The sequence below is a fragment of the Uloborus diversus genome, chromosome 4, assembly GCF_026930045.1.
Source record: "Uloborus diversus isolate 005 chromosome 4, Udiv.v.3.1, whole genome shotgun sequence".
Lineage (NCBI taxonomy): Eukaryota > Metazoa > Arthropoda > Arachnida > Araneae > Uloboridae > Uloborus > Uloborus diversus.
The window spans coordinates 136318897-136345683 of record NC_072734.1 but is presented as its reverse complement, the minus strand read 5'-3'; the positions used below and the strand labels follow the sequence as shown (position 1 = coordinate 136345683).

The 26787-nt window shown below is 31.9% G+C and overlaps 2 protein-coding genes across 2 annotated transcripts in view; one reads left to right on the top strand and one right to left on the bottom strand.

Annotated features, from left to right (window-relative positions):
* LOC129220124 (pre-rRNA 2'-O-ribose RNA methyltransferase FTSJ3-like) overlaps positions 1–16626 on the top strand; it is a 49602-nt gene extending 32976 nt beyond the window's left edge. Inside the window, exons 9-19 of the mRNA XM_054854468.1 lie at positions 420–657; positions 796–1010; positions 1600–1808; positions 5099–5152; positions 5994–6041; positions 6206–6259; positions 8816–8927; positions 10820–10904; positions 14140–14232; positions 15492–15586; positions 16351–16626. Of these exons, the coding sequence (XP_054710443.1) occupies positions 420–657; positions 796–1010; positions 1600–1808; positions 5099–5152; positions 5994–6041; positions 6206–6259; positions 8816–8927; positions 10820–10904; positions 14140–14232; positions 15492–15586; positions 16351–16591 (1444 nt within the window). The 3' untranslated portion in view covers positions 16592–16626. The remainder of the gene's footprint in view (positions 1–419; positions 658–795; positions 1011–1599; positions 1809–5098; positions 5153–5993; positions 6042–6205; positions 6260–8815; positions 8928–10819; positions 10905–14139; positions 14233–15491; positions 15587–16350) is intronic.
* Positions 16627–19926: 3300 nt separating this feature from the next.
* Positions 19927–26787, bottom strand: part of LOC129220472 (S-adenosyl-L-methionine-dependent tRNA 4-demethylwyosine synthase TYW1-like) — a 35856-nt gene continuing 28995 nt past the window's right edge. Inside the window, exons 12-13 of the mRNA XM_054854893.1 lie at positions 20889–21056; positions 19927–20282 (exon numbers count right to left, since the gene is read on the bottom strand). Of these exons, the coding sequence (XP_054710868.1) occupies positions 20064–20282; positions 20889–21056 (387 nt within the window). The 3' untranslated portion in view covers positions 19927–20063. The remainder of the gene's footprint in view (positions 20283–20888; positions 21057–26787) is intronic.

The window sequence follows — 26787 nt, the reverse complement described above, 5'->3', positions numbered from 1 at the left end:
TGGATATGTCAGTTGAGGGAAAAAATCTATCTTTTTTATATTTATTTCTGGCTACTAGAGAAATCTATTTATGGTCAAATTCTGAATCTTATACTAAAGGCGAACATTAATGCTAATTGATGAGTTTTTAACGTTTACAAAACCACAATTCAAACTGCAGTAAACTTTTTTTTTTTTCATAATTTAGCAAATCTCAATCTTTTTTCTTATGTTGTAATTTTTGGGCATGCCCGAATTTTTGTATAATGTTCATTTGGAATTCACTTTACTGGTACCATCTTTTGATTTTTTTCTTGCAATTTCCACTTGTTCATTAATGTCTTAAGCATGTCTGTCACTGGTGCCGTTACCCTACGCTTCCCTTTTCTTCTTCTTTTTTTCAGAATACAATTGTTTTAGAATTATCTTTTATTTTGTAGAGTTTCTTCAAAGCCAGTTGAAGATGTAGAAGAAAAAGAAATTGATGAAGCGGTGAAAGAAGCCGAAGATATAGAATTGTCAAAACTTCAAGACGCTAAGAGAAAAAAGAAAAAAATATTAAAAGAGAGGAAAAAACTTCATGATAGAATGAATTTGAAAATGATAATAAAGGATGATGAGCCTGTGATTCAAGAAGATAGAGAATTGTTTAAACTGGATCAAATAAAGAATCCCAAGGTGTGCTATGACACTTTATTTTCTCGTGTTTTTATTGATGCTTTATAAAGAATATTTTTAAAGATTAATTTTTTTTTAATGTAATAACGATTCAACTCTCCTATTTTAATTGTATTATGTTCTGTAATTATGTTATAGGATCTTACAAGAATTGAAGATGATGACAATTTAGAATTTAGTTTAGAGCCTCAAAATAATGATGTTAATGATGTCCTTGACGTCAAATTTCGCAAATTACATACTCCATATAATCGAGATGACAGAAATGAGCCAGATGTTGAAGAGGAGCCTGTGAAAGAAGAAAGTATATATTCCAGTGATGGTGAATTGAGTAGTGACATTGAATTTGAAAGGTAAATTTTTGATTAAATTTTTTTTTCAGTTAAAAAAATAACTCAAAAATTTTGTAAAATTGAACTAGATTAAATGTATCAGGTAATTAGTTTTTAAATAAATGTTCTTTAACTTGAGGCATACCAGTCCTATGATTACTACGCAATTGCTATTAGGGCTTCAATCTCGGATAAGCGAAAATACAACTTTTTCCAACTGGACAGGTACTCAATGTCCCTACCCCTCCTAAAAGATTATGAAAAGAGTCAAAAATTTCTAATGTCGTAAAGTTCGATAAAAATTAAATAGCAATAGAAAAAAAAAGGGAAAAATCAAAATAGTCATCAATGTCAAGTTTACAATTTATGTGTAAACAATTTCAATTTGCAAAATTACAACTTGTGAGGCATCGATAAATGAGCATTGAAATTCAGCTCATTTTTCTATATCACAGCAGTTCTTGCTGTTACTGTTAAAATAATTTAGTAGTCTTATAATTAATCAAGCATTAACTAAAAGTTATTTCTGAATTTAAGGTTATAATTTCAAAAGATATGCAATTTGTCAGACAAAATATATGCTCTGAATGTTGTTATTTTTTTCACTTAGTGATGATGATATTGGAAGTGATGCTGAACCTACAGAAGCAATTTTAGAAGGAAAAAAGAATCCCCTTGTTGTTGACCTTGTTGATAGACCAGACAGAGTAAAGGACACAGTGAACAGATGGTTTGACAAGGAAGAATTCATGAATGCTCCCGAAGACAGTGATTTGGAATTAGATTTACTTGCTGAAACTTTAGAAAAGAAAAGCACCGGTAATTATAAATCTCTTTATTTAAAAATAGATTATATCAACATTTTCCTTTTATGTATCGATACTTTCAAAAAAATAAAATAAAACATACCAACTAGATTCATCTACCAATCTCACCATCAATTATTAGATTATTTACTTGCCACCAGGGTGGCTCGTTTAGTCAGCTACTTCAACCTCGCTGTCTATGGTGGGCTGGTGTACTTCAGGGGCTTCCCCCACTTTGCCTCTTGTAAAGGTACATTGATTGATTAGCAGAACATTAATTTTTGGTGTGATGCGCATCTTATTTAACTCACTGAAGCCAAGCTCTTCCTCCAAAGTGTCAAAGCAGGGCTTTGCCCATACTTGCCACCTGAGGCAGCTTGAGTTAGCTAAAGAATTTTAATTGTTGTTTTTGGGACGTGAATACCTTTCCTTTAAAGGAAAAAATGCATTGCATTAAAAAAAAAACGCATGTTACTTAACTCAATTTCGCTTGAACCGGGCATAATTGGCAAGCAGTGACGATAACCTTGGAAACAAGGAGCCATGGAGGGAAAAGGTGATAAATAGTAGCATAAACAAAATTTTGGAAAGTGAAAAAGTGACCCAGAATCAAAACATTAAATCAATATCTGCTCTAGTTATAGTCTATGTAACAAGAATTGGTGTGCCAAGGGCCAAATAAGTTTTTCACTCTCCACCCTTTTCTCCTTCTGGTTGTTAGAGTTACTGCATCGTGAACTTTTCCCATGTTGCTTCGGCAAAAGTTGTGTGGCAGAAGCAACGTTGGAAAAAAGTTCATAGTGCCATAACCATGGCAAATAGAAAGGAAAAAGGTGGAGAGTGGGAAAGTTATTTGGACTTGATAGGCCAATTCGCCTTACATGGTTTTTAAGTCATAGAAAAATGAAACCTTTCTTAACATGATTCCTAAAATATTACGAATCTATATTCCAATAGATTCGTAATTTATCCCTTCCTCATTGGTTTGATTGTTGAATCTCTGATATTCTCAAGAAACTTAAGTGGCATACATACCTGGATAGAAATGCACTTGGATTTTAATATACAGTAGAACCTGCCTATACAGGTCATGAGGGAAAACTGAAATGTTGCCCCTTAAATAGAGGTGTCCCTTTGGACATAAAACAGTAAAGATTTAGGTAAACTAATAGTGTATTAATATTATGCAATTTCATTCAATAACAAACATTTATGAACATTTAAGCTTAAATATTAAACACATTTTATTACGTAAATTTTGAAATATTCCATATAGAGTTGTTTAAATTTAAAAAATTAAAATTTTAGCAAAAATTTAGTAATGAAAAGAATTTACAGGAATTATTTGAAGTTATTTGTTACAAGGGTTTATTTTGCTGCACACAATTTATAAACAATTTTCTGTACATAGTTATTAAATATGCTAATCAGTTTGAGACCTTTACTATCACCATTTATCAGCAAAATTTATCCAATTGTATGATACGTCCTAACGCATCATTATAATTTTTGATTTTACAATATAAATTTAGCTTTTATTGGAAAAAACACCAACTTTCATCAATCTCTATATAATCACTAATGGTAATATCACAGTCAGTATAAACAATTTCCCATATCCACCTTGGAAATCTTAAAAAATGCCTCAGTTTAAATGCTGCAATATAGGCTTAGTGTTTATTGGAGAAAACACCAACTTTGTCTGAAAAACTCTAATCGGATTTCGAATCAGTACACTTGAAACACATATTGCACAAATACATTTATTCACAGGACACAGCACATAACAAAAAAATATTTACACAAGACATAATTTCATGACAACTTTGCCTAACTAATGCTCAAAACTCGAAAATAAAACTCAATAATTCACTATTTCATTTCATAAAATCTCTCAAGTGTTTCTCTCTTCTCAATACTCAAAATGCGTCATCCAAACTAACTCTTTCCAACTCTAATAATCAAAACTCTTATCGCACGCACATTCTAAAGATATTTTGTTGCCAGCTCTCAGAAAACAAAAACTAAATAAAAACAATTTCAACTAAGCATTTCTCTTGTAAAATACAATAAAATTATTATAACGAGGAATCTCTCAACAAACTTTACAACCTTGAATTTTAAATTTTGTGGGTGTGAACTTCAATTGTCAAGTAATAGTGGTATCTTCCTATTCTTTTTGCACCCATCAAGAGCATTTAGCCATTCTCACATTATATTTTGAGCCATCCATGACTTTCCGTTGAAAACCACTGAACTGATAACATGATTTAAAATCATCTAGGTTTTTTTTGCCTTTTCAATTACAAGTGATACTTCAAATTCTCTTTCTAAGTTACAACCAAGTAATGCATTTAACTGTTTTTTAGAACTTTTCTCACCAGAGCCCTTTTTTCTTTTAAAACATAATATTTTATTTGCCAAAACTCTAAAAATTTAGTTTTATCAGCGTTGTAGGTATCCTTAGCTTCGTAAACTTCACAAATTTCAGTCAATCTCTGTAGCCAATCTGTTGCACACTGCAAATCTACAGATTTTGCTTCCCCACAAAGTTTTAAAATTAGAATTAAATGATCATTATTAAATAATCATTTAATTCATTGAGAAAAATAAAATTGTTCTGAAGTTCTTTAAAATTATTGCTAATTCTAATGCCTTTATTTAATTTTAGTGCATTGTACAAGCACGTTGTAGTGATTTGCAATTTGAATTTGTGGCCATTGATTTTTTTTTTTGGGGGGGGGGACTACTGGCCATTTGATTAAGGAATTGAAAAAAAAAAAAAAAAAAAAATTGAAGTATTTTTGTAACCAAAAGATTCCTATTATTATGTTTGCTTTTCATCACAACAATGTACTAATTCATAAACTAATTTCCCTTATATGATATCTAATTTCGACTTTTCTAGATCCCTTTTTAAAAAAAACTTCTAGATCCGTATCAGAATTTTTTAAATGCTTACTATGACAAGCTGTAAAAAATTCTTTGTAAAACATACAATTTTGTTTCTCAGTAAAATCTCTAATGTTAAACTAATTACATTCAAACGTTATGGATTTTTTTTTTTATGTATGAAAGTTTGAATCTAATGATCAAATTTCAGTTTGATAAGAATTTATTCCTGACTTTTGAAAGCTCATAAACACTATGCTCTCTCTTGCTTTTTTTCAATCTAAATCTCTTTTGTTGCCTATTGCTGAAAAATTCAAGGATTATGTGAAAGATAGGAGGTGTATGCATATACATTTTACTATATTGTAAATTATTCTTTCTGTACTTATTCATTTGTATTCTTTAACGTAGGTAAAAGAGCTCAGGAAAAAGGCATGAAAAATAAAGATGTGACTGAAAAAAAAAGTATAATAATTTTTTGTATAATATATAAATTAACAATTATCTAATCTCTTTTTCAATTCAGCATTAAAATATGTACCAGGGGAGATTCTATTCCGGTTATCTATGCAAGTTATGATATTGTTGTATCTACCCACCTGCAATTTTTTTCCCTTACTTATAATTTATTAATAACTTATAATTAATTAACCACTGGCTAGAACTAACTACTTATGAAGGTTTTATTGTCCAGGATGGTAATACTTAAACCCATATGGCAGTGAATGTTATGAAGTAACACATCGAGCATGGCTGGAATATTTTAGTTTGCCCCCTTCCCATATTCAGTGGCAAATAAGGTTTTTGTAGCTGTTCATGTCAGGACAAAATTCTTTGAATGGTTTGGAGCTCATTTCTTCCGAGACTGAATCAGCACCTTGCTAACTCCTTTAAATAAACCTGATGACATATATTTCAAAACAAAAATTTCCAGCTGACAGCAAAAGTCCTTTAACAAAACAATGCTGGTATGAGCCAGAGACATTTATGTTTTTGTACCCCTTTTCTGGTAATTTTCATTTGAAGAAAAAAAAGCTCTCTGAACTTTTAAAATGATCCAACATGCATTTTTCATATTTGTCTAGAAATTATTTATGTATTTTTTTATGCATACAAAATAATAATCATCCCATTGTAACAAACTTCTGAGGGTTGCAAATTTTGGTCTTTGTAATGGAAGTCAAAACATCTACTCGACATTGAAAACTACATACTTTAAAGCTTTTTAGTTGTTATTATGCAAATATTTTTAATCAATCTACAGTACTTGAAAAGCAAAAATTAAATTAGGAAATCATTTTTTCAGCTGAAGAAAACACTGAGAATTCAGTTATGGAGGAGGATATGGAGACCAGTGAGTAATTTATCAGGTTTTTAGTTATTTTTTAAGCACTTTGTCACAGGATTAGTTCATTAAAAAAGTTTTTTAAAAAACTTTCACAGAATTACCTTTTTGTTTAAACCTTTTTTGTTCTGTATTTTGTTATTTTATTGCATTTCGAATCTTTACTTTTGCAGCAGGGGCATCGGACCCTGGAGCACCAAAGAAAAAACATGAAACTATTTCTAAGAGTGAGTTCAAGGTTTTCCGTTTTAATTATTTTTGAACCATGAAATATTATAATAATTTAGTGTTTTATCCCAAAGCAGAATACTTTACGATATTCTGCAACATAAAATCATTTGACCAAAATTGTTCTACGAATACTTCAAGCATTGTACGCAAGAAAACATGACTTTTCCACAAATTGGGTGCCAAAAATAAAAATCGTTTCATATAGGATTTCTTTTTTTTCTTTTTTTTTGAACTTCACTGTTGCTATTTATTTCTGTGGAAATGAGATATTTCGAAAAACATCACAATTTTCAACCAAATGACTAATTAAAGAGCACTGAATTTGGAAAATTAGTTGATCATGAAAACTATAGAATCAAAAAATCTTTTATGAGGTGTCAGACCTAAACCAATTGAGATTCTCCAAAAATAGTTTATGCTTTCTAAAATGTATAGAAAGAGCAATTTAAAATTTTTATAAAAAGCCGAAGCTAGGTGTCAAATCACTTTTTTTGGTTAATTTTACGTGGCATGAAGGAGCAATTAAAATATCGTTACTAAATAAAGGAATTGCTAAAATAATAAATAAAATGAGTTGAGTTTGGGTTGCTTGAACCTTTCTAAATAATTGAAATATTTTCTGGTTGCAAAGAGAATGAAATCTCAAACAAGGACCGCACTTTCCGGCGATGGACGTGTTTCGATGTTGGCATGTTTCCAAAACATATGTGCATGGCAGATATTGCAGTGGATGAAGATCGATTGGGAAAGTCCTACAGAGAACTTATCAAATGCAACATTGCGAGCTTTCCACCAAATTATCGTTATTTGCAAGAATTTTAGATTTTTTTCTCATTTTAAGAATTCTGCAGAATTTCTGCAAATTCTATCTTGAGTTGGAAGATATTTGTAGAAAATATGCAGTTTCTACAAATTTTCTGCACTCTGCAGTTTCTGCAGATTTTTGGCACTGCAGTTTTTGCAGATTTTTAGCACTGCAATTTTGGCAGATTTTCTGCACTGCAATTTCTGCAGAATTTCTGCAGAAATTTTTCAGTTTTCCTCACATTTGAACAGGATTGTTCTGCAGCTCAGGCATCGGTTCTGCGACGTAAGTCGCAAATTTAGTAGTATTCTGCTTTGGGGCTTTTTATTAAAAAAAATATTTTATTACTTCACTCACCAATACATTTTTCATGTTTTTATTTTAATTCTTTTAAATAAAACATAATTACGGATTTTTAAATCTTTTATCTGTAGATCATCAGTCAAAAAAAAAAAAAGATAATATTTCACTGCTAGTTGCTAGTGTATGTTTTCTGTGATCTGTCTCCCTCCTATATAAACTAAGCCCTGGATTAATATCTTGGGTGCAGAATATTTAGCAAAGAGTTCTGTTTGTGGTCAGCGTTGGGGTGTGTGTTAGGTCGTAGTGTAAGTTAGGTGTAGTACAGCTGAACTCAATTTAACGGAAACACATATTTAGCGGAAAAATCAGAAAGCTTTGGTTAGTATAATGTCAAGTTTACAGGAGAGTAACTCTCTTTTAACATTTCCAAGATATTATACTTCATAGGATATTGTAATTTAAATTCAAGTTAATTCAGATGAAAAAATAATAATAATGAAAGTGACAACAAAAGCAAAAAAATGTAAAGAATTTCAACCTTAACAAACCGTCACATACTCAACTCCTTTTCATAAGCAGAAAAATAATTCTCCAAGTCGGACGTTGCCTCAAAAAACAACAATGCAAGGAAAAAACAATAAGACACTTCAAAGCAAATTAATCGACTTTGGTATTGTATAAAAGAAATAAATACAAGCACGTATTAGTTTATGATGATTTTTCCCACGAACCGTTTTTTTTTTACGAGCACTCGGTTATAAGAAGCTACCATCAGTCCCTTCACTCTCATCATAAGCAAGTTCAATATTCGCAAATTTGGAACAGGTTTTAAAAACTGTGCTGAAAATAAACAAAAATTCCTGGAGGACTGATGAAAAAATTAGAGAATGGGGGATAAATAAGGGTCAATTGGTTGCTCAAAAGTGAAATGATTAACCTTTGGAAAAAATTGATTTTTGCTGGCAACCATAAGTTGATAAATGGCAGTGTTAAGAGAGCATCATTAAAAACTGAAATCGGGGAAATTGGCTTTTGAAAGGAATCATACAATTAACTTTTTGAAACTTATTTTGTATTGCTTGTGATATATGTTGGATAAGCTTAATGACTGATTCTAATTAAACTGTCCTTTTATGCCAATTGCCAATTTTATCCATTATTCTTAGTCAGATACATCTAGCTTTGATGGTTTTCTATAAACAACTATGTTATTTTTAAAGTTTTGTGTTTAACATTGTTTTTAAGCTCTTGGATATTTCACTGCAGGTTCGTGAAAATTTAGCCCCCCCCCCCACACACACACATTTCCCGAAAATTGTCTCCTTATTCGCAGAATATCATTCAATGACAAGTTTATATAATTTACAAAACCTAAACTTATTCTTTGAATTTAATTTTAAAAACCTTTGCTATTAATTTGTTATGACTAACTTCTCATTTGTAGAGGAAAAAAGGAAGAAACGTGTGCGGTTGGATCCAGAAGGTTTAGCACTTGGTTCAATGATGGTGCAGTCTAAAAAGATGAAAAGAGATATTATAGAAAATTCTTATAACAGGTATGGTTATATTTAAGAAATTTAGTATTGATTAAGTTAGAGAACTATCTTATATTTCAATTCAATCTTAGCTAGCAAAAACTATAATACTTCGTTGGAAATTAATCTGATGAATTTCTTTTGATATTCTATCAGTGATCAAGTGTAAATACAATATGAATCTCTCTTTTCTATATACATGTTAAAGCTCTATGTAGCATAACCAAATAGCTGCAATTTCCATTCTTGGTTCTCTTCTCACTTTTTTACTGATCCTGTTGGGAAAACAGCAATTAAAATGAGGAACTCATGACTGTTTCTATTTCTGTTGGTTTCCTGCGATATTTCTCTCTATATACTTCCTAATTCGTTTTGGTGACACTGAGCTGTTGAATACAGTCAAACCATGCTATCTCAAAACCCTTGATGTCTCGAAAAAAAAAATAAATTCTCCCTGTATTTCCCATAAAAACTCCTATGTTTTTCCATAGTTACAGTAAACTCCCGATTATCCGCGGAGTTGGGTGGCACAAGTGTCGCGGATAATAAAAATCGTGGATAAGCCGCAAAAAGCTAAAATGAGGGACAAATAAGGTAAAAATTGTCTTTCCTCAAAAACTCATCTGTATTGATGCATAATACCAACTACAAACTGAAAATATAAACAGTACAGTAAAAATGTTTGTATTTTTGCACAACAGAACTTAACATCAATAACGAACAAGTATATACGATGAAGAAAGCACAAAAAGTAAATTAAAACAAAAAGTTTAAATGTACAATTTTACGACAAACAAAAAAAAAATAGCTATTTGCATTTTCTTTCTTTTTTAAAAATAATGTTGCTGATTGTCGGTTGACTCGCAGATACTATGCCCCGCAGAAAATCCGCTTGCAGATAATCAGGAGTTTACTGTATTTCAAAATTTATTTTTGGAAACCCTTGATATATCAAATTTTTTGCACAAAAGCAAGTTTCAATTGTTTTCTTGGAAATTTTGAGAATAGGGAACATGAGCGAGAATAAGGAAGTGGATATGAGAGGGGTACTATAGTCCTTTTTATCTCAGTGTTTTTCCCAGAGAGAGAGTCTCTTTGAGCATTTCTTCGGAACACGTTGCCACTTAGAGGGCAGAGGGTTGATTTTTCATCAGATTTCATGGGGAAACGGAAAATGAATTCCTCATTTCTCATCATTCTGCTTTTTAATCTCCTACAAAATGGCTGCAGAAAAGTTTTTTAATGTAGCTATTGATTGATGATAAAATTAAAATTTTTGACTTTGCAGATGAAAAAAATGTCAAAATTGCAGTTCATTTCAAAATTTCATCCTGTACACTTTCAACAGCAATGAAAAAATCATAAGATTGCTAAGAAAAACTATAATTTAAGAAATTGTTAAAAAATTAAAATTATGAAGGCTGCTTTTTTTGGAACAAGCTAACATCCAACTAAACAGGAACCAGTCAAAAAATTGAATACTAGATATTGTTACATAAAAACAAGAATGTAAATAAACTTCAAATCTAGAAAAATGATGAACTTGTCAATCATAATGCAAAGTTGTCCCATATTATTTTAATGTATATAGCGTATGTGTGTGTAATTTTGGGGGATACTAGTGCATTTTTTCCAAAACCTTGAAAACTCGATATCTCGAAAATTTTCTCATCCCGAGAGATTCGAGATATTGAGGTTGTACTGTATATACTATATACAAGAAATTAAGATTTTTTTTTTTTACTAAATGTGCTTAAAAAAATTGTGAGAAGTGCAAATTTAAATAATCATGTTGACAAATCTCTGCCTATTGACAAAATTTAATTAGGGGAACGAAAACATTTTGTGTTTGTAAGACTGAGGAAGAGACCCATGTAAGAATACTGAAGTGATTTTTTTCCTTAATATTACAGGTATTCAAGTAATGATGAAAATTTGCCTTCTTGGTTTGTCAGTGATGAAAAAAAGCATTATAGAAAGCAGCTACCAGTAACAGCAGTAAGTATGCATTTTAATTTTTATTGGACTTTCAAATCAACTTAAAATTTTATGATGAGCAATCTTATGTTTAATGTCCTCTACATATTTTTACTTCATTGTATTTGTGAAATAAGGTTGCTGGTGATGTGCTATGGCACATCAAATTTTCTAAAATTAAATAGTGGATCCCCAAAATTTCTGGTTGTTTGAATGAATGCTTGAAATGACTCTCAAAATGCCCTCCCCCCCCCCCAAAAAAAAGGATTCTAATTGCCCTCTGCAAAAGTTATTTCTGTTATTGCTATATTTTCAAGTAGATATTACTGTAGAACTAATACCTCAACTGCGTTATGGCTTTATGAACAAAGCAACAACTGCTTTGAAATTCATAAAGAAATAGTTTCTGGCTGCATCTGTAAAACTCGTATGCTATGATTTTTTAATTACATAATATTTTATAGTTTAATAAATCTAACCTCTTGATCAAGTGGGTTGGGTATTTTATCACTTTCTATGAGAATAAATAAAATTAAATTTTAAACTTAACATCTGATTCTGTAAGAACCTCATTTTTTTTATGTCCTCAAACAGTTAAAAGGGGAAAGAATGTTAGGATTGGTTGGAAACCTCATGAACTGTTATGTTTTTAAAAAGCTTGAAATAAAAAGTTTCATTTTCAAGTGCTTGAAAACCATTAGAAATCCTCGAACTTTTTGATTTATTTCTTAAAAATGGAAATAAAAAGCTTGTCAATTTTCGGTGGAATTTCCCCAATTTTATTTGTTTACTTCAGGAATCCATTTTTCTCTCCAGAAAAACATGATTATTTGAGAAACTTACTTCCTTTTTATTTTGAAAATTCGGCATCAAATTCATTGCATATTATTTGAGACTTGAACTTGGCTAAAATTTCAAAATTAATTACTTTATAAAAAAATCTCTTCTTTCAAAACTTTTCAAGATCAAGCTCATGGTTCGAAAATCATTACATGCAGTGGCTTAGTTCTGTTAACTCAGCCACTGCTAATCCTTTTGCATCTTTTAAAATTTAGAAGATATTTTAACTTGTGCTACTTTTAAATTGCTTATTTCATTTTTTTATTGTAGCAGTTTATTTATGCTTTAAAAATTTGAATTGGGGTATTACTTAATTGACCATAGCAATCAGCGCCATTTTTTACCGAATCTGCAGCTTCAAGTATTGGCACTATTAAATCACGTGTGACTAAAAACGATGTATTAGATGCCTATTTTTTGTGGCTCAAAAATTATGGCTTTAAGGCAAACAATCATTGGGAAAATATTTCATCATATGTTGTTTTTTGATAATGATAGCACAGCAAATTTCTTCAACGATTTTGAAATCACTTTTGATTGCTTTTAAATCACTAATTGCACTATGTTAGTTTTTATTTTTTTTATTTCAGTTATTGTTATGTTAAGTTAGTGGTAGTCAATTTGATCCTTAGTGCCCACAATTAAAGATTGATTTTAAAGCTTTTATAGTGTGGTTTAAAAGGTTTTATCTCATGCTGAAACTTTTGTATGAACTGTAACCAAATCAGAGAGAGCACTTATTACTTTATAACTGTAAGAAAGTTCACACTTTCAAATAGTTGTTCTAACTAGTCCTTGGAAAACCTATTTTTTATCTTAGAACAGTCTTGGAATACTCCTTGAAAAAAAATTCCAATTTTGTTTATGAAACATGTACCTTATGAGAACTTTGTTATGAAAAAATGTATGAGCTGGGAAAGAGAGCTCCATTGTTTCATTGCCCCCTCCAAAAACTTTCGGTATCTATCTTTGTCCCATGGGCACATGGGTTGAATACGGGTCTGACAACCCTTACAGGGGTGGAAAATCTGCTCCAATTGCGCCAAACTGCTCCTATTTTGAAATCCTGCTTCAAAAACAATGAAATTCGCCAATTTTGCAGCCGGCTGTGCTAAAAATTAAAAGTTTGGTTTACAAAAGCTCCTCAAAGTTGCCCATAGGATATCAAAAATGTCTACATTCTGCTCCAAAAGCATAAATTTGGATTTTGCAGCCGGAAATAGAAATTTGGAAGTTTCCAATTGAAAATAATTCAGAACTTCAGATTTTTTAGCTTCAATGTCAAAAGTTTGTAAAAGTTTCCTAATCGTCAATATCATTAGGAGTTGCCACCTCTCTCAATTTGCGGGGAAGACCTCCTTCTTTTAGCCGAATCTCCCACTCTACAACTTTACAATTTATTTCTCCTGATTTTAAGAATTGTTCTTAATAATTTCTCATTTTTTAAAAATGTTGCTTTATATTGATATTAAGAATTTTATTGTCACTTTGGAATTGTTTGTTGTGGTACATTACTATACAAGTTGGAAAAATTCATTGCTGATCATTGCAATGCATTAATCAAAATTCAATCCTCAATTTTAAGACTCATTTCACTAGTCCGGATTTGACTGAAAAAATGTCTGTGCTCCTCGATTTAATGATAACTTTTTTTGGTCCCTTGACAATCACTAAATCGAGATTATACCTTATTTCAATTATTTTGGTTATTGAAAGCTATTTTAGCTAATGCTATATTAAACCAATTTGTGGTAATGCTTTATTTTAATTTTTAATATATTATTATCATTAAAAACTTCATTCAATATTCCTTTTTAAACATTTCAGTATTAGAATTAGAATAAATGCATACATGAGTTACGAACTGATGCACTGGAATGCAATTTTTAATGAATTAAACAAGTGTCTTGTTAGCAATTACTTCTTGTAATACTTTTTGTTTACAAAATTTTGATTGAATTTAAAGATTAAAATAGCTTTGTTGAAAATTGCATCTAAGCCTGAGGTTTCAATTCTATTGTATCTTGTAAGTCTTTCAATAATTTTAAATGCTAGAAATTGTTTTCATTTAAGTTAATTTAACTTTTTTTTATTTAAAAAAATGTATTTTTAAGTGTGCTTTTTAGTTGTTAAATTATTAGAATTGGTTTAAATTCATCCAAAGTATTTTTTCTTTTTTGAAGTATGACGTTATTCTAATAACATTAAAATACATTTTACTAACTTTTGATTTCCAAAAGATTCAGAAACACTTGCATGGAAACCAAATTACTGCTCTAAAATGCAATTTGACTTGCTCCAAAATTGATTTTTGACTTTTCATCCCTGCCCTTATCAAATCAGTCAACTTCTAAATATTTTTTAATTACACATTATATTAAAACATGGTGTTTTTTTTTTTTTCCTTTTATTACAGGAATTGGTTGCTGAATACAAACAAAGACTAAAAGAAATAAATGCAAGACCAATCAAAAAAGTTGTTGAAGCCAAAGCAAGGAAAAAGAGAAAGGTAATGTTTCACTGTAGTAGAATTTGATAGAAAAGCTATATATCTGTTTAAATGCAATTCTTTCTTATGTTTCTGGCATGTTTCTTGTTTATACTTACAGTTCTGCTTTAAAAAACAATATACTTATTATTTTAAACAGTCAAACCCCGTTATAGTTGATCCCCTGGTTGAAATGAACCACGAACCTTTTCAATTGTTCCTCTACTGAAGCCCTATGTTGTTAATGTATTTTCGAATACTTGTAACGATCACTAAGTGCTAGAACATCAGCTATAGTGATCCAAAAATTTTCCAAGTTTTCAGCTTTTCTTAGCACTTGTCCCAGTTGCATTTTTTAACATGTTTCCATAGTCAAACAAAATCTTTCACAATAGTTACCTCCTTTTTCACCAGACTACCACAGTCCAAACCATTCCTCGCCTATCGTTCCTCTGATAATATTGTGAACTTCGCACTGCCAATAGCTAAATTAGGCATGCCAAAAAAATTTCCGTAGGGGATTAAGAAATTTTTTTTCTGAAAGCAGCAAATGCCTATTCTCAATTTGCAAGACATTTTTCCTTCCTATATTTATTCTAGCCTCTATCAATGTTTTGAGCAATTTTGTTTGCAACAAAACTAGATTAATAAGTTGCAATTTTTTTTTTACCACAGATGACAGAAAAAATGACAGCAAAATATATCTAAAAGCTTGCAACCAAAAATAACATAAATAAATATGGATTAAAATATGCATTGCTGTAGTTTGTTTATTACTGTGTAAAAAAGTTTATAGTAAAATTTTCTTAATTTTATCCTAATCAATTATGGAAATGCCTGCTAATAAAGATTCATTATAGAATTATCTTAGCAAGTGTGGACTTTGAAAAATCAGTTATAGTGAACCCTCAGTTGTAGCAATCTCCTAAGTCAGTCCACTGACTGTTCGTTATAGCAGGGTTTGACTGTGTTTCAATAGTAAAGAATAGCATTAAATGCCTTTCTCAAATGTCACAAAACAAATGTTTCATCTAATGGTGAAAATGATGTGCGAATGAGTAAACAAAAATTAAATAAATGAAAATGTGGTTGTTGTAGCCAACATTAAGTTCTGTATACTCACAGACCTCTGGTATGTGCTTTGTTATTTTTTGAAGATTATATTTATTGTCTTTATTTTTAATCTTGATCCACAGGTAGTGTAGTATAATGTTTAAGTACAGTATAATACATGTTAAATGTCAAAATTTCTAAACAAATCTAAAATTCTATTTGATTAGTCGGAGAGAAGACTTGAAAAGGCTAAGAAAAGAGCAGAGAAAGTAACAGATCATCCAGATATGAGTGAAAAAGAAAAAGCAGAAGAATTAAAAACGTAAGTTTGTAAGAAGTAAAATGTTGTCCTTTGTGCAGGAACAAAAAATTATTTTTAAAAATATCAATGCATTATTAGCAGGATGCTTTAACCAACTGCATCATTGGGTCTTTATTTTTGAATACTATACATTGAAGCAATGCATAATAAAGAACAATAAATATATGTTTTTTCCCCCAACACATCAAATGGTGAATTATCTCTTTTTTTTTTTTTTTTTTTGCCAAAAGTGGTGAAAAAAAATTGTTTTTATGATGCTTTGAAGTTTAATAAATTATTGAAGAATTAATAGGGTTCTTCCAAAAAAAAAAAAAAGTCTTGAATTGCAACCTAACATATTCATATTCTCAAATTGAAGACTGGTATGCATTATCAGGAACATATGTTTTACTGGTTTTTATGTTTTTTTAATTGTTCATCTTCAATGTGATATGCTCTGACTTTGAGTAACTCAACTCAATTCTATACCAACAAGTCCCTCTCCCAGGTATCTTCCCAAGACTCTCCCTTTAGGTCATTTTTTCAGTTTTCTGTAATCCTATTTAAAAAAAAAAAAAAAAAACACTATTGATAATGCATATGAAAATGGGCATAAATGGATTATAATGTGTTTATTGTATTTTTTTCAAATCTAAACTACATCTCAGAATTTAATATCATATTTTGTACTGAAATTTCTTTATTTTTCATTAAGTTTTTTATTGTTTTCATTTTCTTTATTTATTTTACATACAAATACTGTAACTTTTGACTCATATTTTCAGGATATACAAGAAAGCTATTCCGAAAAAGGACACAAATGTGACATACGTTGTTGCTAAGAAGGGTGGTGGCCGTAGAGTAAGTAGACCTGCTGGTGTGAAGGGACGTTTCAAAGTTGTGGACAGAAGAATGAAAAAAGATATGAAGAAGATGAAAGAACAGATGAAAAATCAAAGGCATAATCATAAAGCTAAAAATTTTTCCAAAAAAAATAATGCTAGGAAAACAAAACAGAAAAAGTGATGTACATTTTATTATTAAAGATTGTTTTGAAGAATTTTCTTGTCTTTTTTTAACAGATTTACATGCAATCTAATACACCAACAGCTCCGCTACCACATCCAGACTGCAGCGTCATCTTTGTTATGTGGAGTAGGGTGGGCCGCAGTGGCGACTTGTGGGAGGGGACCCGGGCCCCCTCACTTTTTTTCAGAAAACAATAATTTGAAACTTTTTATTTATTTTCCGTTTTTTGTGCATACGTGGTTGAAATTGAAAAAAAAAAAACACACACACACACAGAATGCACTGTATTTTCCTGCTTATAATTGAGATTATCTGTAAAAAGTATAAAATTAATGAGGTGCAAATTATGTGTGTTTGTGTCCCCTCCCCCCCCCCCCTCAACACCAACATATTGAACCTCAATATTTACAGCAGGATTCGCAGAGACCTTTACCCTACCTGTATGCTCTTAATTTTACATAGCTTGAATGTTCTTACGTGATTCAGGATATGTAAAATAAACAACATACAGTAAAGGAAGAAGCCTTCATTTGCATAAGATTATACTGTTTGCTCCATTTACTCTTTGTCTTCAAGTAATTAACATACTATAGCGACAATTTAAAGAAGCAATCATTATTTTTTAGATTATTTTTATATTTGTTTTGAATATACCTTAAAAGTTATTATTTCTTCACGATTTTAATTTAGTTGCTAAAATGAATTTAATTTTATTAATTTAACAAAAAATAATAAAGAAAGTTTTAATATTAAAAAAATATTTTTTTTAAAGTCTTCTTTTTTTTCAAAAACCAAGGGGAGGGGGGGAGGACAAGTGTGCCCATGATCTGGCCCCCTCACTTTTTCAAGGCACGAGCCGCCACAAGTGGGCCGGAAAAACTTCTTTTGGAAATCTGTTTTTGGATAGTGTGGAAAAGTTGCTATATAGATCTGTTGTCACCCTCAAACAATTTCGCTAAATTTGTTTAATATTTAGCCGACCCTATTAGGCCTTGAAAAATTGAAAAAATGTGCCTTTTTTTTAAGAAAAAAAGGGGGGGGGGTGGAAGGGGTCAAAAAGGAAATAAATTTAAAATTAGTTCCTGCAAACAGAAGTATCTATCAGTAAATCAGTTGCAACCCTCAAAGACTTTTATACATTTCGTAGAGTATTTAGCTGCGCTCCTTTGAGATTGAAACAAAAAAAAAAAAAAAAAAAACATTTTTAACAATAATAGTTTAAAAAGTAGTTTTGAAATAAGTATTAATTAAGTAAGGAGGAAAGTTGATAAAAAAAAAAGGTGCCAGCTGAGAGAAAAAGATTTAAGAGCAGTTAAAGGGGCAGCTATGAAGCGTTTGTGTTTTGACGGCCGCAAAGATGACACCCATCAAAAGACATCTGGCCGTCAAAAATTAGCATCTAAAGCATATGCAGCACGTACATCGGTCATATATCGCTAATGGCTGGTGAAAATGCAAAAGAAAATTTTCCAGGTATAGGCTTTGCAAAAAAGTATGAGCTTGTGTGCTCAACTTATCGGTTATTGGATGCAACGGAACAAATGTAAATACGGGATGGAAAGGTGGAGTAATTTGTTTACTTGAGACATATGTCAAAAGACCTTTACAGTGGAACATATGTTTGCTGCGAACTAATGATTTGCCACGGTATAAAAAATTTTACTGAATTTTTATCGAATCTGTCTTGCTGTAAAAGATGGTAGTTGCGCTTTTAGCGTAGCTAACAGCAGCCCAGGCAAACTCGGTCATTGACGATGACTGACAACTGCATACCGTTTGTTACGCTTGTATATAGGCACTCCAAGTCCATCAGAAAATTTAATGCTAGTTTAATGCCCCCCAATTTGGTTTGAAATAAAAATGAAACCAAACTGCAGGTATGGTCTCCAACATTTTTGGAAAATGATTTCTCTTGCAAGGCAGTTTCCAGACAACATTAAGCAGATAATTTTCAAAGTTTTCTCTCAAATGATGCATATTTCGCTCATCCCAAACAGCTACTGTTGACAATGTTAATTGACTCTAGAAAATCCATTGGGGGATTAGCAGTTAGGCGCATTTTCAACTCTAAAAAAAGACGACGAAAAGCTTGCATGGTGTACGATTTTTTAGGCATCCTAAACTCAATTTTAAAGCCGTTGATTTAGTTGATCGGGCAAACTGTTGTTACAGAACAACCTTTTACAATGCATCTAAAAGACCAAGACTTGAAAGAAATGTGCCAATGCATACAGAGTTAACTTTCGAGAATTTTCCCTGTCACAAGAACGTTGTAAGAAACTAAAAATCGAAGCTGCAATAAAAGTTTGTGGTGGAACTGCACGAGATGGATATATTTGTGCCAAACTTCAAGCTAGGAAAGAACTTCTATCATTTGATGAAAAGGGGCAATATTATTCGAAATAATAATATTCATTATGCATGAGGTATTATGAATCAAATTTGTAGATTTTTTTTTTCAAAATCTTATTCTTTCTACATGTAATTCTAGAAAATGTATGATACTATAGCTTGTTAATAGTGCTATTTAAACAATCATTTTATGAATTAATTTTGAAAAATAATTTTTGCATTGGATTTTAAAGAAATCCAATAGTTGGTTAAAAAATTTCTTCAATTATTGATGTCAGAAAGGTGAGGTTAAATGCTCATTAAAATCAATAAAACATTTTTTGGGCTCGAATTGGCTCATTATATAACATTTTTGTTCCATTCCAGCATAATATTTAGGATTTATTTTGAAAAAAAAATTTTTCTGAAAAAAAACTCAAATTTTCTCTTTTTTTTTTTTCAGTTTTCCAGTGTCAAATAGGGCTGGCTAGATACTTTTCAATATCCAAGACTTATTTTGTGGATGCAAACTAGCTCGCGACACAACTTTTTCGCGCTACCCAAAAGTGAATTTCAAAAAAAAAAAAAAAAAAACCACTCTTTTCGGCCCACCCAACTTATCAGTCTGGAACAGTGAATAACTGAGCTAGAGGCAGATGCAACTTCATTTGCCTTCAATTTAAGAGTCTAACGGAACCATGGCTCGGATTCTCGGTTATTCACCACTGGTCTCGATTATTCACTATTGAATGAATTGATGAAACTGCAGTCTCTGGATGTAATAGCCCAACTGTAGGTATATTGCATGTAGTTCTGCCTTAGCTCAGGAGGGGCCCACACGACTAAAAAGGCCTGTGGCCTTTTGTGACATAAAAATCTCGTAGGCAGGTAGGGAACCAAAATGTATAGGGTCGGGCCTGTGTAGGAGCCTCATATAATGACTACTACTTGGTAAAAAAACATTTCCAAATAGATTTTATATAAATTTATTTTTACAGAAATCAATTTCCAAGTTTACAAATGATATTTAAAGAAATGGCTAGCTTTTCCAAGCTTTAAATGCAAATATTTAAAATAAGGCATTTCCAATGCATTCATGAATATGTACATGCATATCATACATTGATTCCATTAAAACTCAGCAACCACTGATGTCTTTTTTGCTTTTGCGAAAGAATCGAGTTTCATCTGGATCAAATCCTTGTTCCTCAGATCCTATGACTGCCCAAGATGGGGTAGGAGACACATAATCTGAACTAGTGAAAGTTTTTTCACCTTCAGAGTTATTGTACTCTTTCATGAGTTCATGAAACTTCTCATAATCAATCCATGTGTGCCATCTCCCATTGATAAGGAACTAAAAAAAGAACACAAAAGATGCAAACTCAATTAGAAGAATAATTGGTACATTTAACACTTTGTGGTCTGTGTCTTTCTTGACCTGATTCATTAAACTTTCAAAAAGCATAATTATTTATATGCAATGCATTTGAAAAAATTTGCTCAAAACTAACTCACTAAATATCAATGGAACCAGCCCATTTGCAATTCAAATGTGTGTCATCATTCAAGTGACTACAGACCACAAAGAGTTTTAAAACATTCACACAATAGCAAAAACACGACAGTTACATAATTTATAACTTATATTAATGTACTGTAAATGCTCAAAAAATGACAAAAACGCCACATAGACATACAATAGCATGAACCTATTACTTTAATATCTGTAGCATTATGAATTGCATTAAGGATTGTGCCTTGAAAAGGTGCGTTTTCACAACGAGATTTGCTGTCCATCATAAATATCATATATGAAATTTAATTACAAAGGTTCAAGATTTGGCACAAAATTTTCAAAAACAAACCTTTTGTAGCAAATGTAGCAGAAGAATATAAATGGTAACAATGTTTGCATTTAATAGCATTAAAAATAAATCTAAAACCTTAAAAACATACATACCTTTTTATTGGCAATTAGAATGCAGTTTGAATGTTCATGCTCTGATGCCATTTCATAATCCGGTAAATAATTGGCAAGTTTGACACCAAATGAACGAACTTCTTCATGCCAAGGCACATTTTCCATAGTTAATGAACTTGCTTTAGATGTACCACAATAAGTAACACCCTAAAATTCATAAATCAAATTATCTTTCAATATCAATACATATAGCCAAAATGATGATGATTATACATTAAAAGAAACATAGTTTTTTATTTGATTTTGAAAGTTATACTGCAAAATACTGACAAATTATCATTACTTTATTTCATTCGTTTTTTAATATGAGAAATAGTGGTATCGAGATTTAATTCTATATGATTTACATTTGATTTATATTGCTGAATTTTAACTTAGACTAAATAGACCAATACAATTTCATCAGGTGGAACAACATAAAACTCAACATCAGTTTTGTTGGAGTGTTTCATTTGGGTTAAGTATCATGGTATGATGATTAAATGTATTAACTCTACTCAATTAAGTGTACTGCTACACCAACTTGAATATTAAAAAAAAAAAAAAACAATTTTAGAAATACGTTGAAAAGTAGATAACAGACACAATGAGCACAACAAAAACTAATGACTTGTGTTGAATATCTTTCCATCACCAGGGCCGGACTAATACTCCGTCAGTCCGTGCCCCGGCACGGAGTAAAAATTTTTGAGGGGCGCAAAATTGCCAAATCAAAATGAGAAAAACTTGCAACTGAGCGGCTGAAAAAAAAAAAAAAAACTAAGTTCTCTAGAAAAAATACTGGCACCATCAACAAATGAAGAGGATGCATCGCAATATCCCTTTATACCGTAGTCTGCACAAGTTTGAAGTAAAAGGTGTTAGTTCTTTTACTAATTACAGAGACTTTAAAAGCATTTGAAACGAAGGGGAATCATCAGTTGGATCAACACTAGCAGGGGCGCCCCGAACTTAAATTTTTGGGAAGAGAAAAATTCTCTGCCGAACGGAGCTCCAACTTTGCAGAATGATAAATTATGAATATGCACACATGTACTTACATCTCTAGTAAATAGTTACATTGATGAATTTAAATGTTTCAATTATGTCTCCAAATTTGCAGAATCGTCAGGCAAAATTTGCCGAATTATGAATTTTTTGGAAGATCACAATGACCATCGGAATGCCCATAGTCTCCAGGAGGGGGGAGGGGAGCGGGATAACCATTCCAGCTTTTCAGAAAACGGGCAGCCAATTTGATTTTACTTATGTAACGAAAGGAAATCCTTCGCGGGGTTAAGATTTAAATGAAAAAAAAATAACGAAAATTACAATTTTTTTCTGTAAAATTTGAGAACAAAATGCAAATTTGAAAAATATATATACATATATTTAGAAAAATATCAGACAACATCTCTACTAATAAGAAAAACCAACTAAGAGTCGCTGAGATGAACGTTTCAAACATCTTTAAACAGGAAAAAAAAGTTACTGTTATAGGACTAAATTTCACGAGCCGTAATTTTCACGAAAAGGAAAATAACGGTGATTTCGCGATTTTTTTGTAAACAGAAGCGAAAGTTGAAAAATCCGACGTAAAAAGGTTTTTCGCTAGGTTTAAAATTTTCGATTATGACGGGGTTGCGAAAATTAAAGACTCGCGAAAAAAGTGCTTTTACAGTATTCAGTGCAATTTGGAAACTCATATCAAGCTTTAGAGAAAAAATGTATAAATTTATAAATAAACAAGATAGCGTCTGGGGAGCTGATGTTTTTCTGTTTCTGTTTTTCTTACTTTCATTTTTTTTTCTTACTATGAAAATCTCATAGCTAAATGCTGAAAAATGTATGTGCCACTGAAATATGGTTCAAACAGATAAAAAATCAAAGTAAGAGAGAAAGAGAGAAGTGAGATTTAAACGATTGTTATAAAAAGTCGCACCAGAAGTTGTTAAATGGTTAAAGGGAAAAAACGAAGGTTAAAACAAGAATTCTGCAGGAGATTAATTGGGCACGATATTTAAAATGAAACATAGTAGAAAAAATGACCATAGTTACCACACAAAAGTCAAAAATAAAATAAAATAATAAATAAATAAAAACACCTCCGTCCAAAACAATGAAATATTCTACTGGGGCTGTAAGCGTTTGAATTCAAACATATTAAAATGTAAGGTAAGAGTTGAAGTATAAAAAATAATAATGTTGCGTTTTTAGGACTGTAATTTCGAAAGAGTTCCTAGGACTAGTGGAAACCCTAGAACCCTCTAACTTGATCCCTATAACATCATCGAAGATTGTGTACAGTTGTTTTCAAAACTTTAATTTGGAAAAATTTCGGAGGAAGTTGCGCGAATCTTACCCTTTCCCTTAACGTCATCAAAGATTGCTTACAATTTGCGTAGTTATAATTTCAATTTTGAAAAGTTTTCGTGGAAGTTCTTCCGAACCTTTCCTTTCCACTATTAAAGATCAACTTTTGTTTAAACGATTTCAATTTTGAAAAATTCCGAAGGAATAGGCACTTAACTCTCCTCATCCTAACATTCCGAAGATCGTCTAAAACTGTGATTTTGGAAATTAAAACTTCTGACAATTTACTATGGAGAATTCTCCAATCCCATCCCTTCTCTTAAGATGGCTTACAATTACGTATTTTGTACGAAAAATGTATGGGGGATTATCCCAGACACCATCCTGTTTCCTTACTTCAACAAGTATTGCTTGCCAACCGAGTGGTGTAACGGTTAAACATTGGCATCTTACGCCTGAAGACACAGGTTCAAACCTGGCTCCAATCGATGGATTTTCAAGATGCATAGAATGGACAGAGCCCAAGTCGTATAATAATGCGGCATGTGAAAGATCCTTCGATTATTCGTTTGGCTTGAAGTACTCTCGGAAAAATTAAATTCCCAGCTCAGTTTCGCATTGTAAGAGCACAGGTACCTCCGTCTGATACGGAAACTGGAAATCGATATTATCGTGGCACGGTGCCACATGAAAGAATGGATGCTACATCGGGAGATCGAATTAGGTCTACAAAAGTAAAAGCCTCTCTAACAAAGCGCCAATAGAAATAAATAAAAAAAGACAAAGATTGCTAATAACTACAATTTTTTTTTGGGGGGGGGGAGGGAATTTTCCTCTCTAGACGTATCGACAACTCCTTCTTCCCTTCCCTTTTTCAAATTTTGTTTACAGAATTAAAATTTCGAATCGTTTAAAATTTTGTTTTGAGCTTTCAAGCACGAAAAATTCCAAAGTAAGGTCCCCTTAACATTCCTTCTCTTCCTTATATCATCAAAGATTGTCTAAAATAGTGTTTTCAGAGCTACTATTCGGAAAACTTTCCAGGGTGTAACCCCTGAACCCCCAGTTAATGCGCAAAATTTACCCATGACGCAATGTTCACATTGCTCTTTTTACTTCCTTTTACAAAAAAGGAAGTATTGTATTCGCGAAAAAATTTTCACTCAAAAATCGCCCTTAATTTCCATTTTGCTCACCCCCAAATGAATGTTGAGTTTTTTTTTCGATTCGACCACATGCGGAAAAGTGCCTAAGAATGTATAGACACGCGAAATATCCATTTTGACCATCACCGAGGTAATTACAACGACTTTTCTCGTGACGTCTGTATGTATGTGCGTATGTGTGTATGTGCGTATGTATCTCGCATAACTCAAAAATGGTATGTCCTAGAAAGTTGAAATTTGGTACATAGACTCGTAGTGGGGTCTAGTTGCGCACCTCCCCTTTTGGTTGCTTTCGGATGTTCCTAAGGGGGTCTTTTGCACCTTTTTGGGGGGAAATCATTGTTAATTTCGATGTAAACTCAAGTGGCGTTATAATTTGTCGAACACTTGGCGATATATCGCCAGTCTTTTGGTCGCCAAGTTTTGTCGCCAACTTGGCGACAAATTTGGCGGAGTTTTTTTTTTTTTTTTTGGTTTCAATTTGGCCATTGTTGGTGATATTTAGAGAATAAATATTGAATCACATTAAAATAGCGAATAATGGGGAAATGACATTAAATTGGAGTAAAAGGAAGTCATGTGATGCACACATCAGCTCGTTTTCTGAGCAATCACGAATTGTTTATTGTTTTCAATAAAACGTTGAACGATGTCCGTCCCTTGATTTTATTTTTCTATTATAATGCAGGCTTCCACGTGCCTCGGAATCGAATTATTTATACGACCTTCTCGACTGGTACACAATCTTTTTTTCACGAAGAAGTATCTAGCACACAGCATTCAGCACATAACAACCAGCCCCTGGCATTCATTTGATTTTTAAAGTCTTGAATTTCAATTTTCGTTGCGATCAGAGCCATTAGTAGAACCCAACGAGTAAAACCTAACGAGTAGGGTCCTATCGCAATTCGTGATTGCTAAAAACATAATCTGATTTCAAAATCTCAAAATTCAAACTATTTATTTATTTATTTGAACATAGAAAAAGGATTAGTAATATACATGTAACACATAAGCATAATTCTACTAATTCCAGATTCCACATAGGTAACACAAGTCCCCTAATTTGTGTGCTCATATTCTAGTCAGGACCTACTCTCTCTCTCTCTCAGATGCTGTCTCATGAATGGAAAATTGGAAATCACCAGAATGAAATCTGTCAACCGATTTAAAAATTATTATTAATATTTACAATTAACATTAATTGCCAAGTTACTTTGACACATTTTATGCGTTTGCCAAAAAATGTAAAAAAGAGCATGTACTTTTTTATTTGTTGGGGGGAAAGCTCTTTATACATGCAGCTCACAAGGGGCGCAATTTTTCCCTTTTGCACGGAGTGGTTCAAAAGCTAAATCCGGCTCTGCCATCACTAACTCTTTTCTTCTGCATGCAAAATAGGTTTTTTTCTAACAATAAAACAAATGTCTAATTTTTGTTATTATTTAACTTTTTAATGTTGTTAGGAAGTTTTAAAAACAGTTGTGTTGCAAGTTCAATACAGTGAAACCTCACTATTCGTACACAACTCGCCCCGGAAGGCAGAATAGCTAAAAATAGCGAGTCATTTTTGCACCCAAGATACAGTAGACCCTCTAGATACGGCCCTGAACATGCATAAAGAACACATAAATTAATATCGTGTTCTGTTTATAAACAAGAGCTGGCTATGATAGTCTTTTGGCAGTCATTAAGAACTTTCCTCGGTAATTCTTTGCAGAGCATTGACACATCCATGATCACTTAAGTCATTTATATGATAGAATCTTCCTTCACTAACAAATCAGTAAGATCATTTCTATTGCCTAGGAATGGCTCAAAATTTTCAACGTGAACGTTTTTGGTTGCGCATCACCGATGTCGGTATCTTTGTTGGTTTTAGCCTCCTTTGTCACTCCTAATAGCTCTTTTTCCAGTGAGTTCTGAACTGTGCGAGTTTAATAACTTTACTTCTGGAAAGAGCTCTGGAAACAATTGCATGAAATGTCTCCAGTGGCCCAAGCTTAATTATTAGCAAGCCAAAATGCAGTTGATTACGCATAATCTGCAATGTTTAGGAGTTTGGATTTTGAAAGAGGGGAAAATTTTATTTGTTTGCATTGCTGTATCTGCCTAAAACCAAAACTCATCACGCAAAATAAAATAAAGGTGTCAAATCTTAAACCGCATAAAATTAACCCACGTAAAACGAGCGTCTACTGTATAATGTAAATTGAATTAATCCTGTTTCAATTCAGATAACTGCTTGTTGAAAATTATGAAAAACCAATATGCAGCATTGAACATAACATACATGAAAATTTAACTGCAGTTTGCTTGTACTGAGTTGAGCCAGGTGCGGATTTAGGGGAGGGCAGGCGGGGCTACTGCCCCGGAGCCTCCACAACAAAGGGCCCCCCCCCCCCACAAAAAATTTTTAC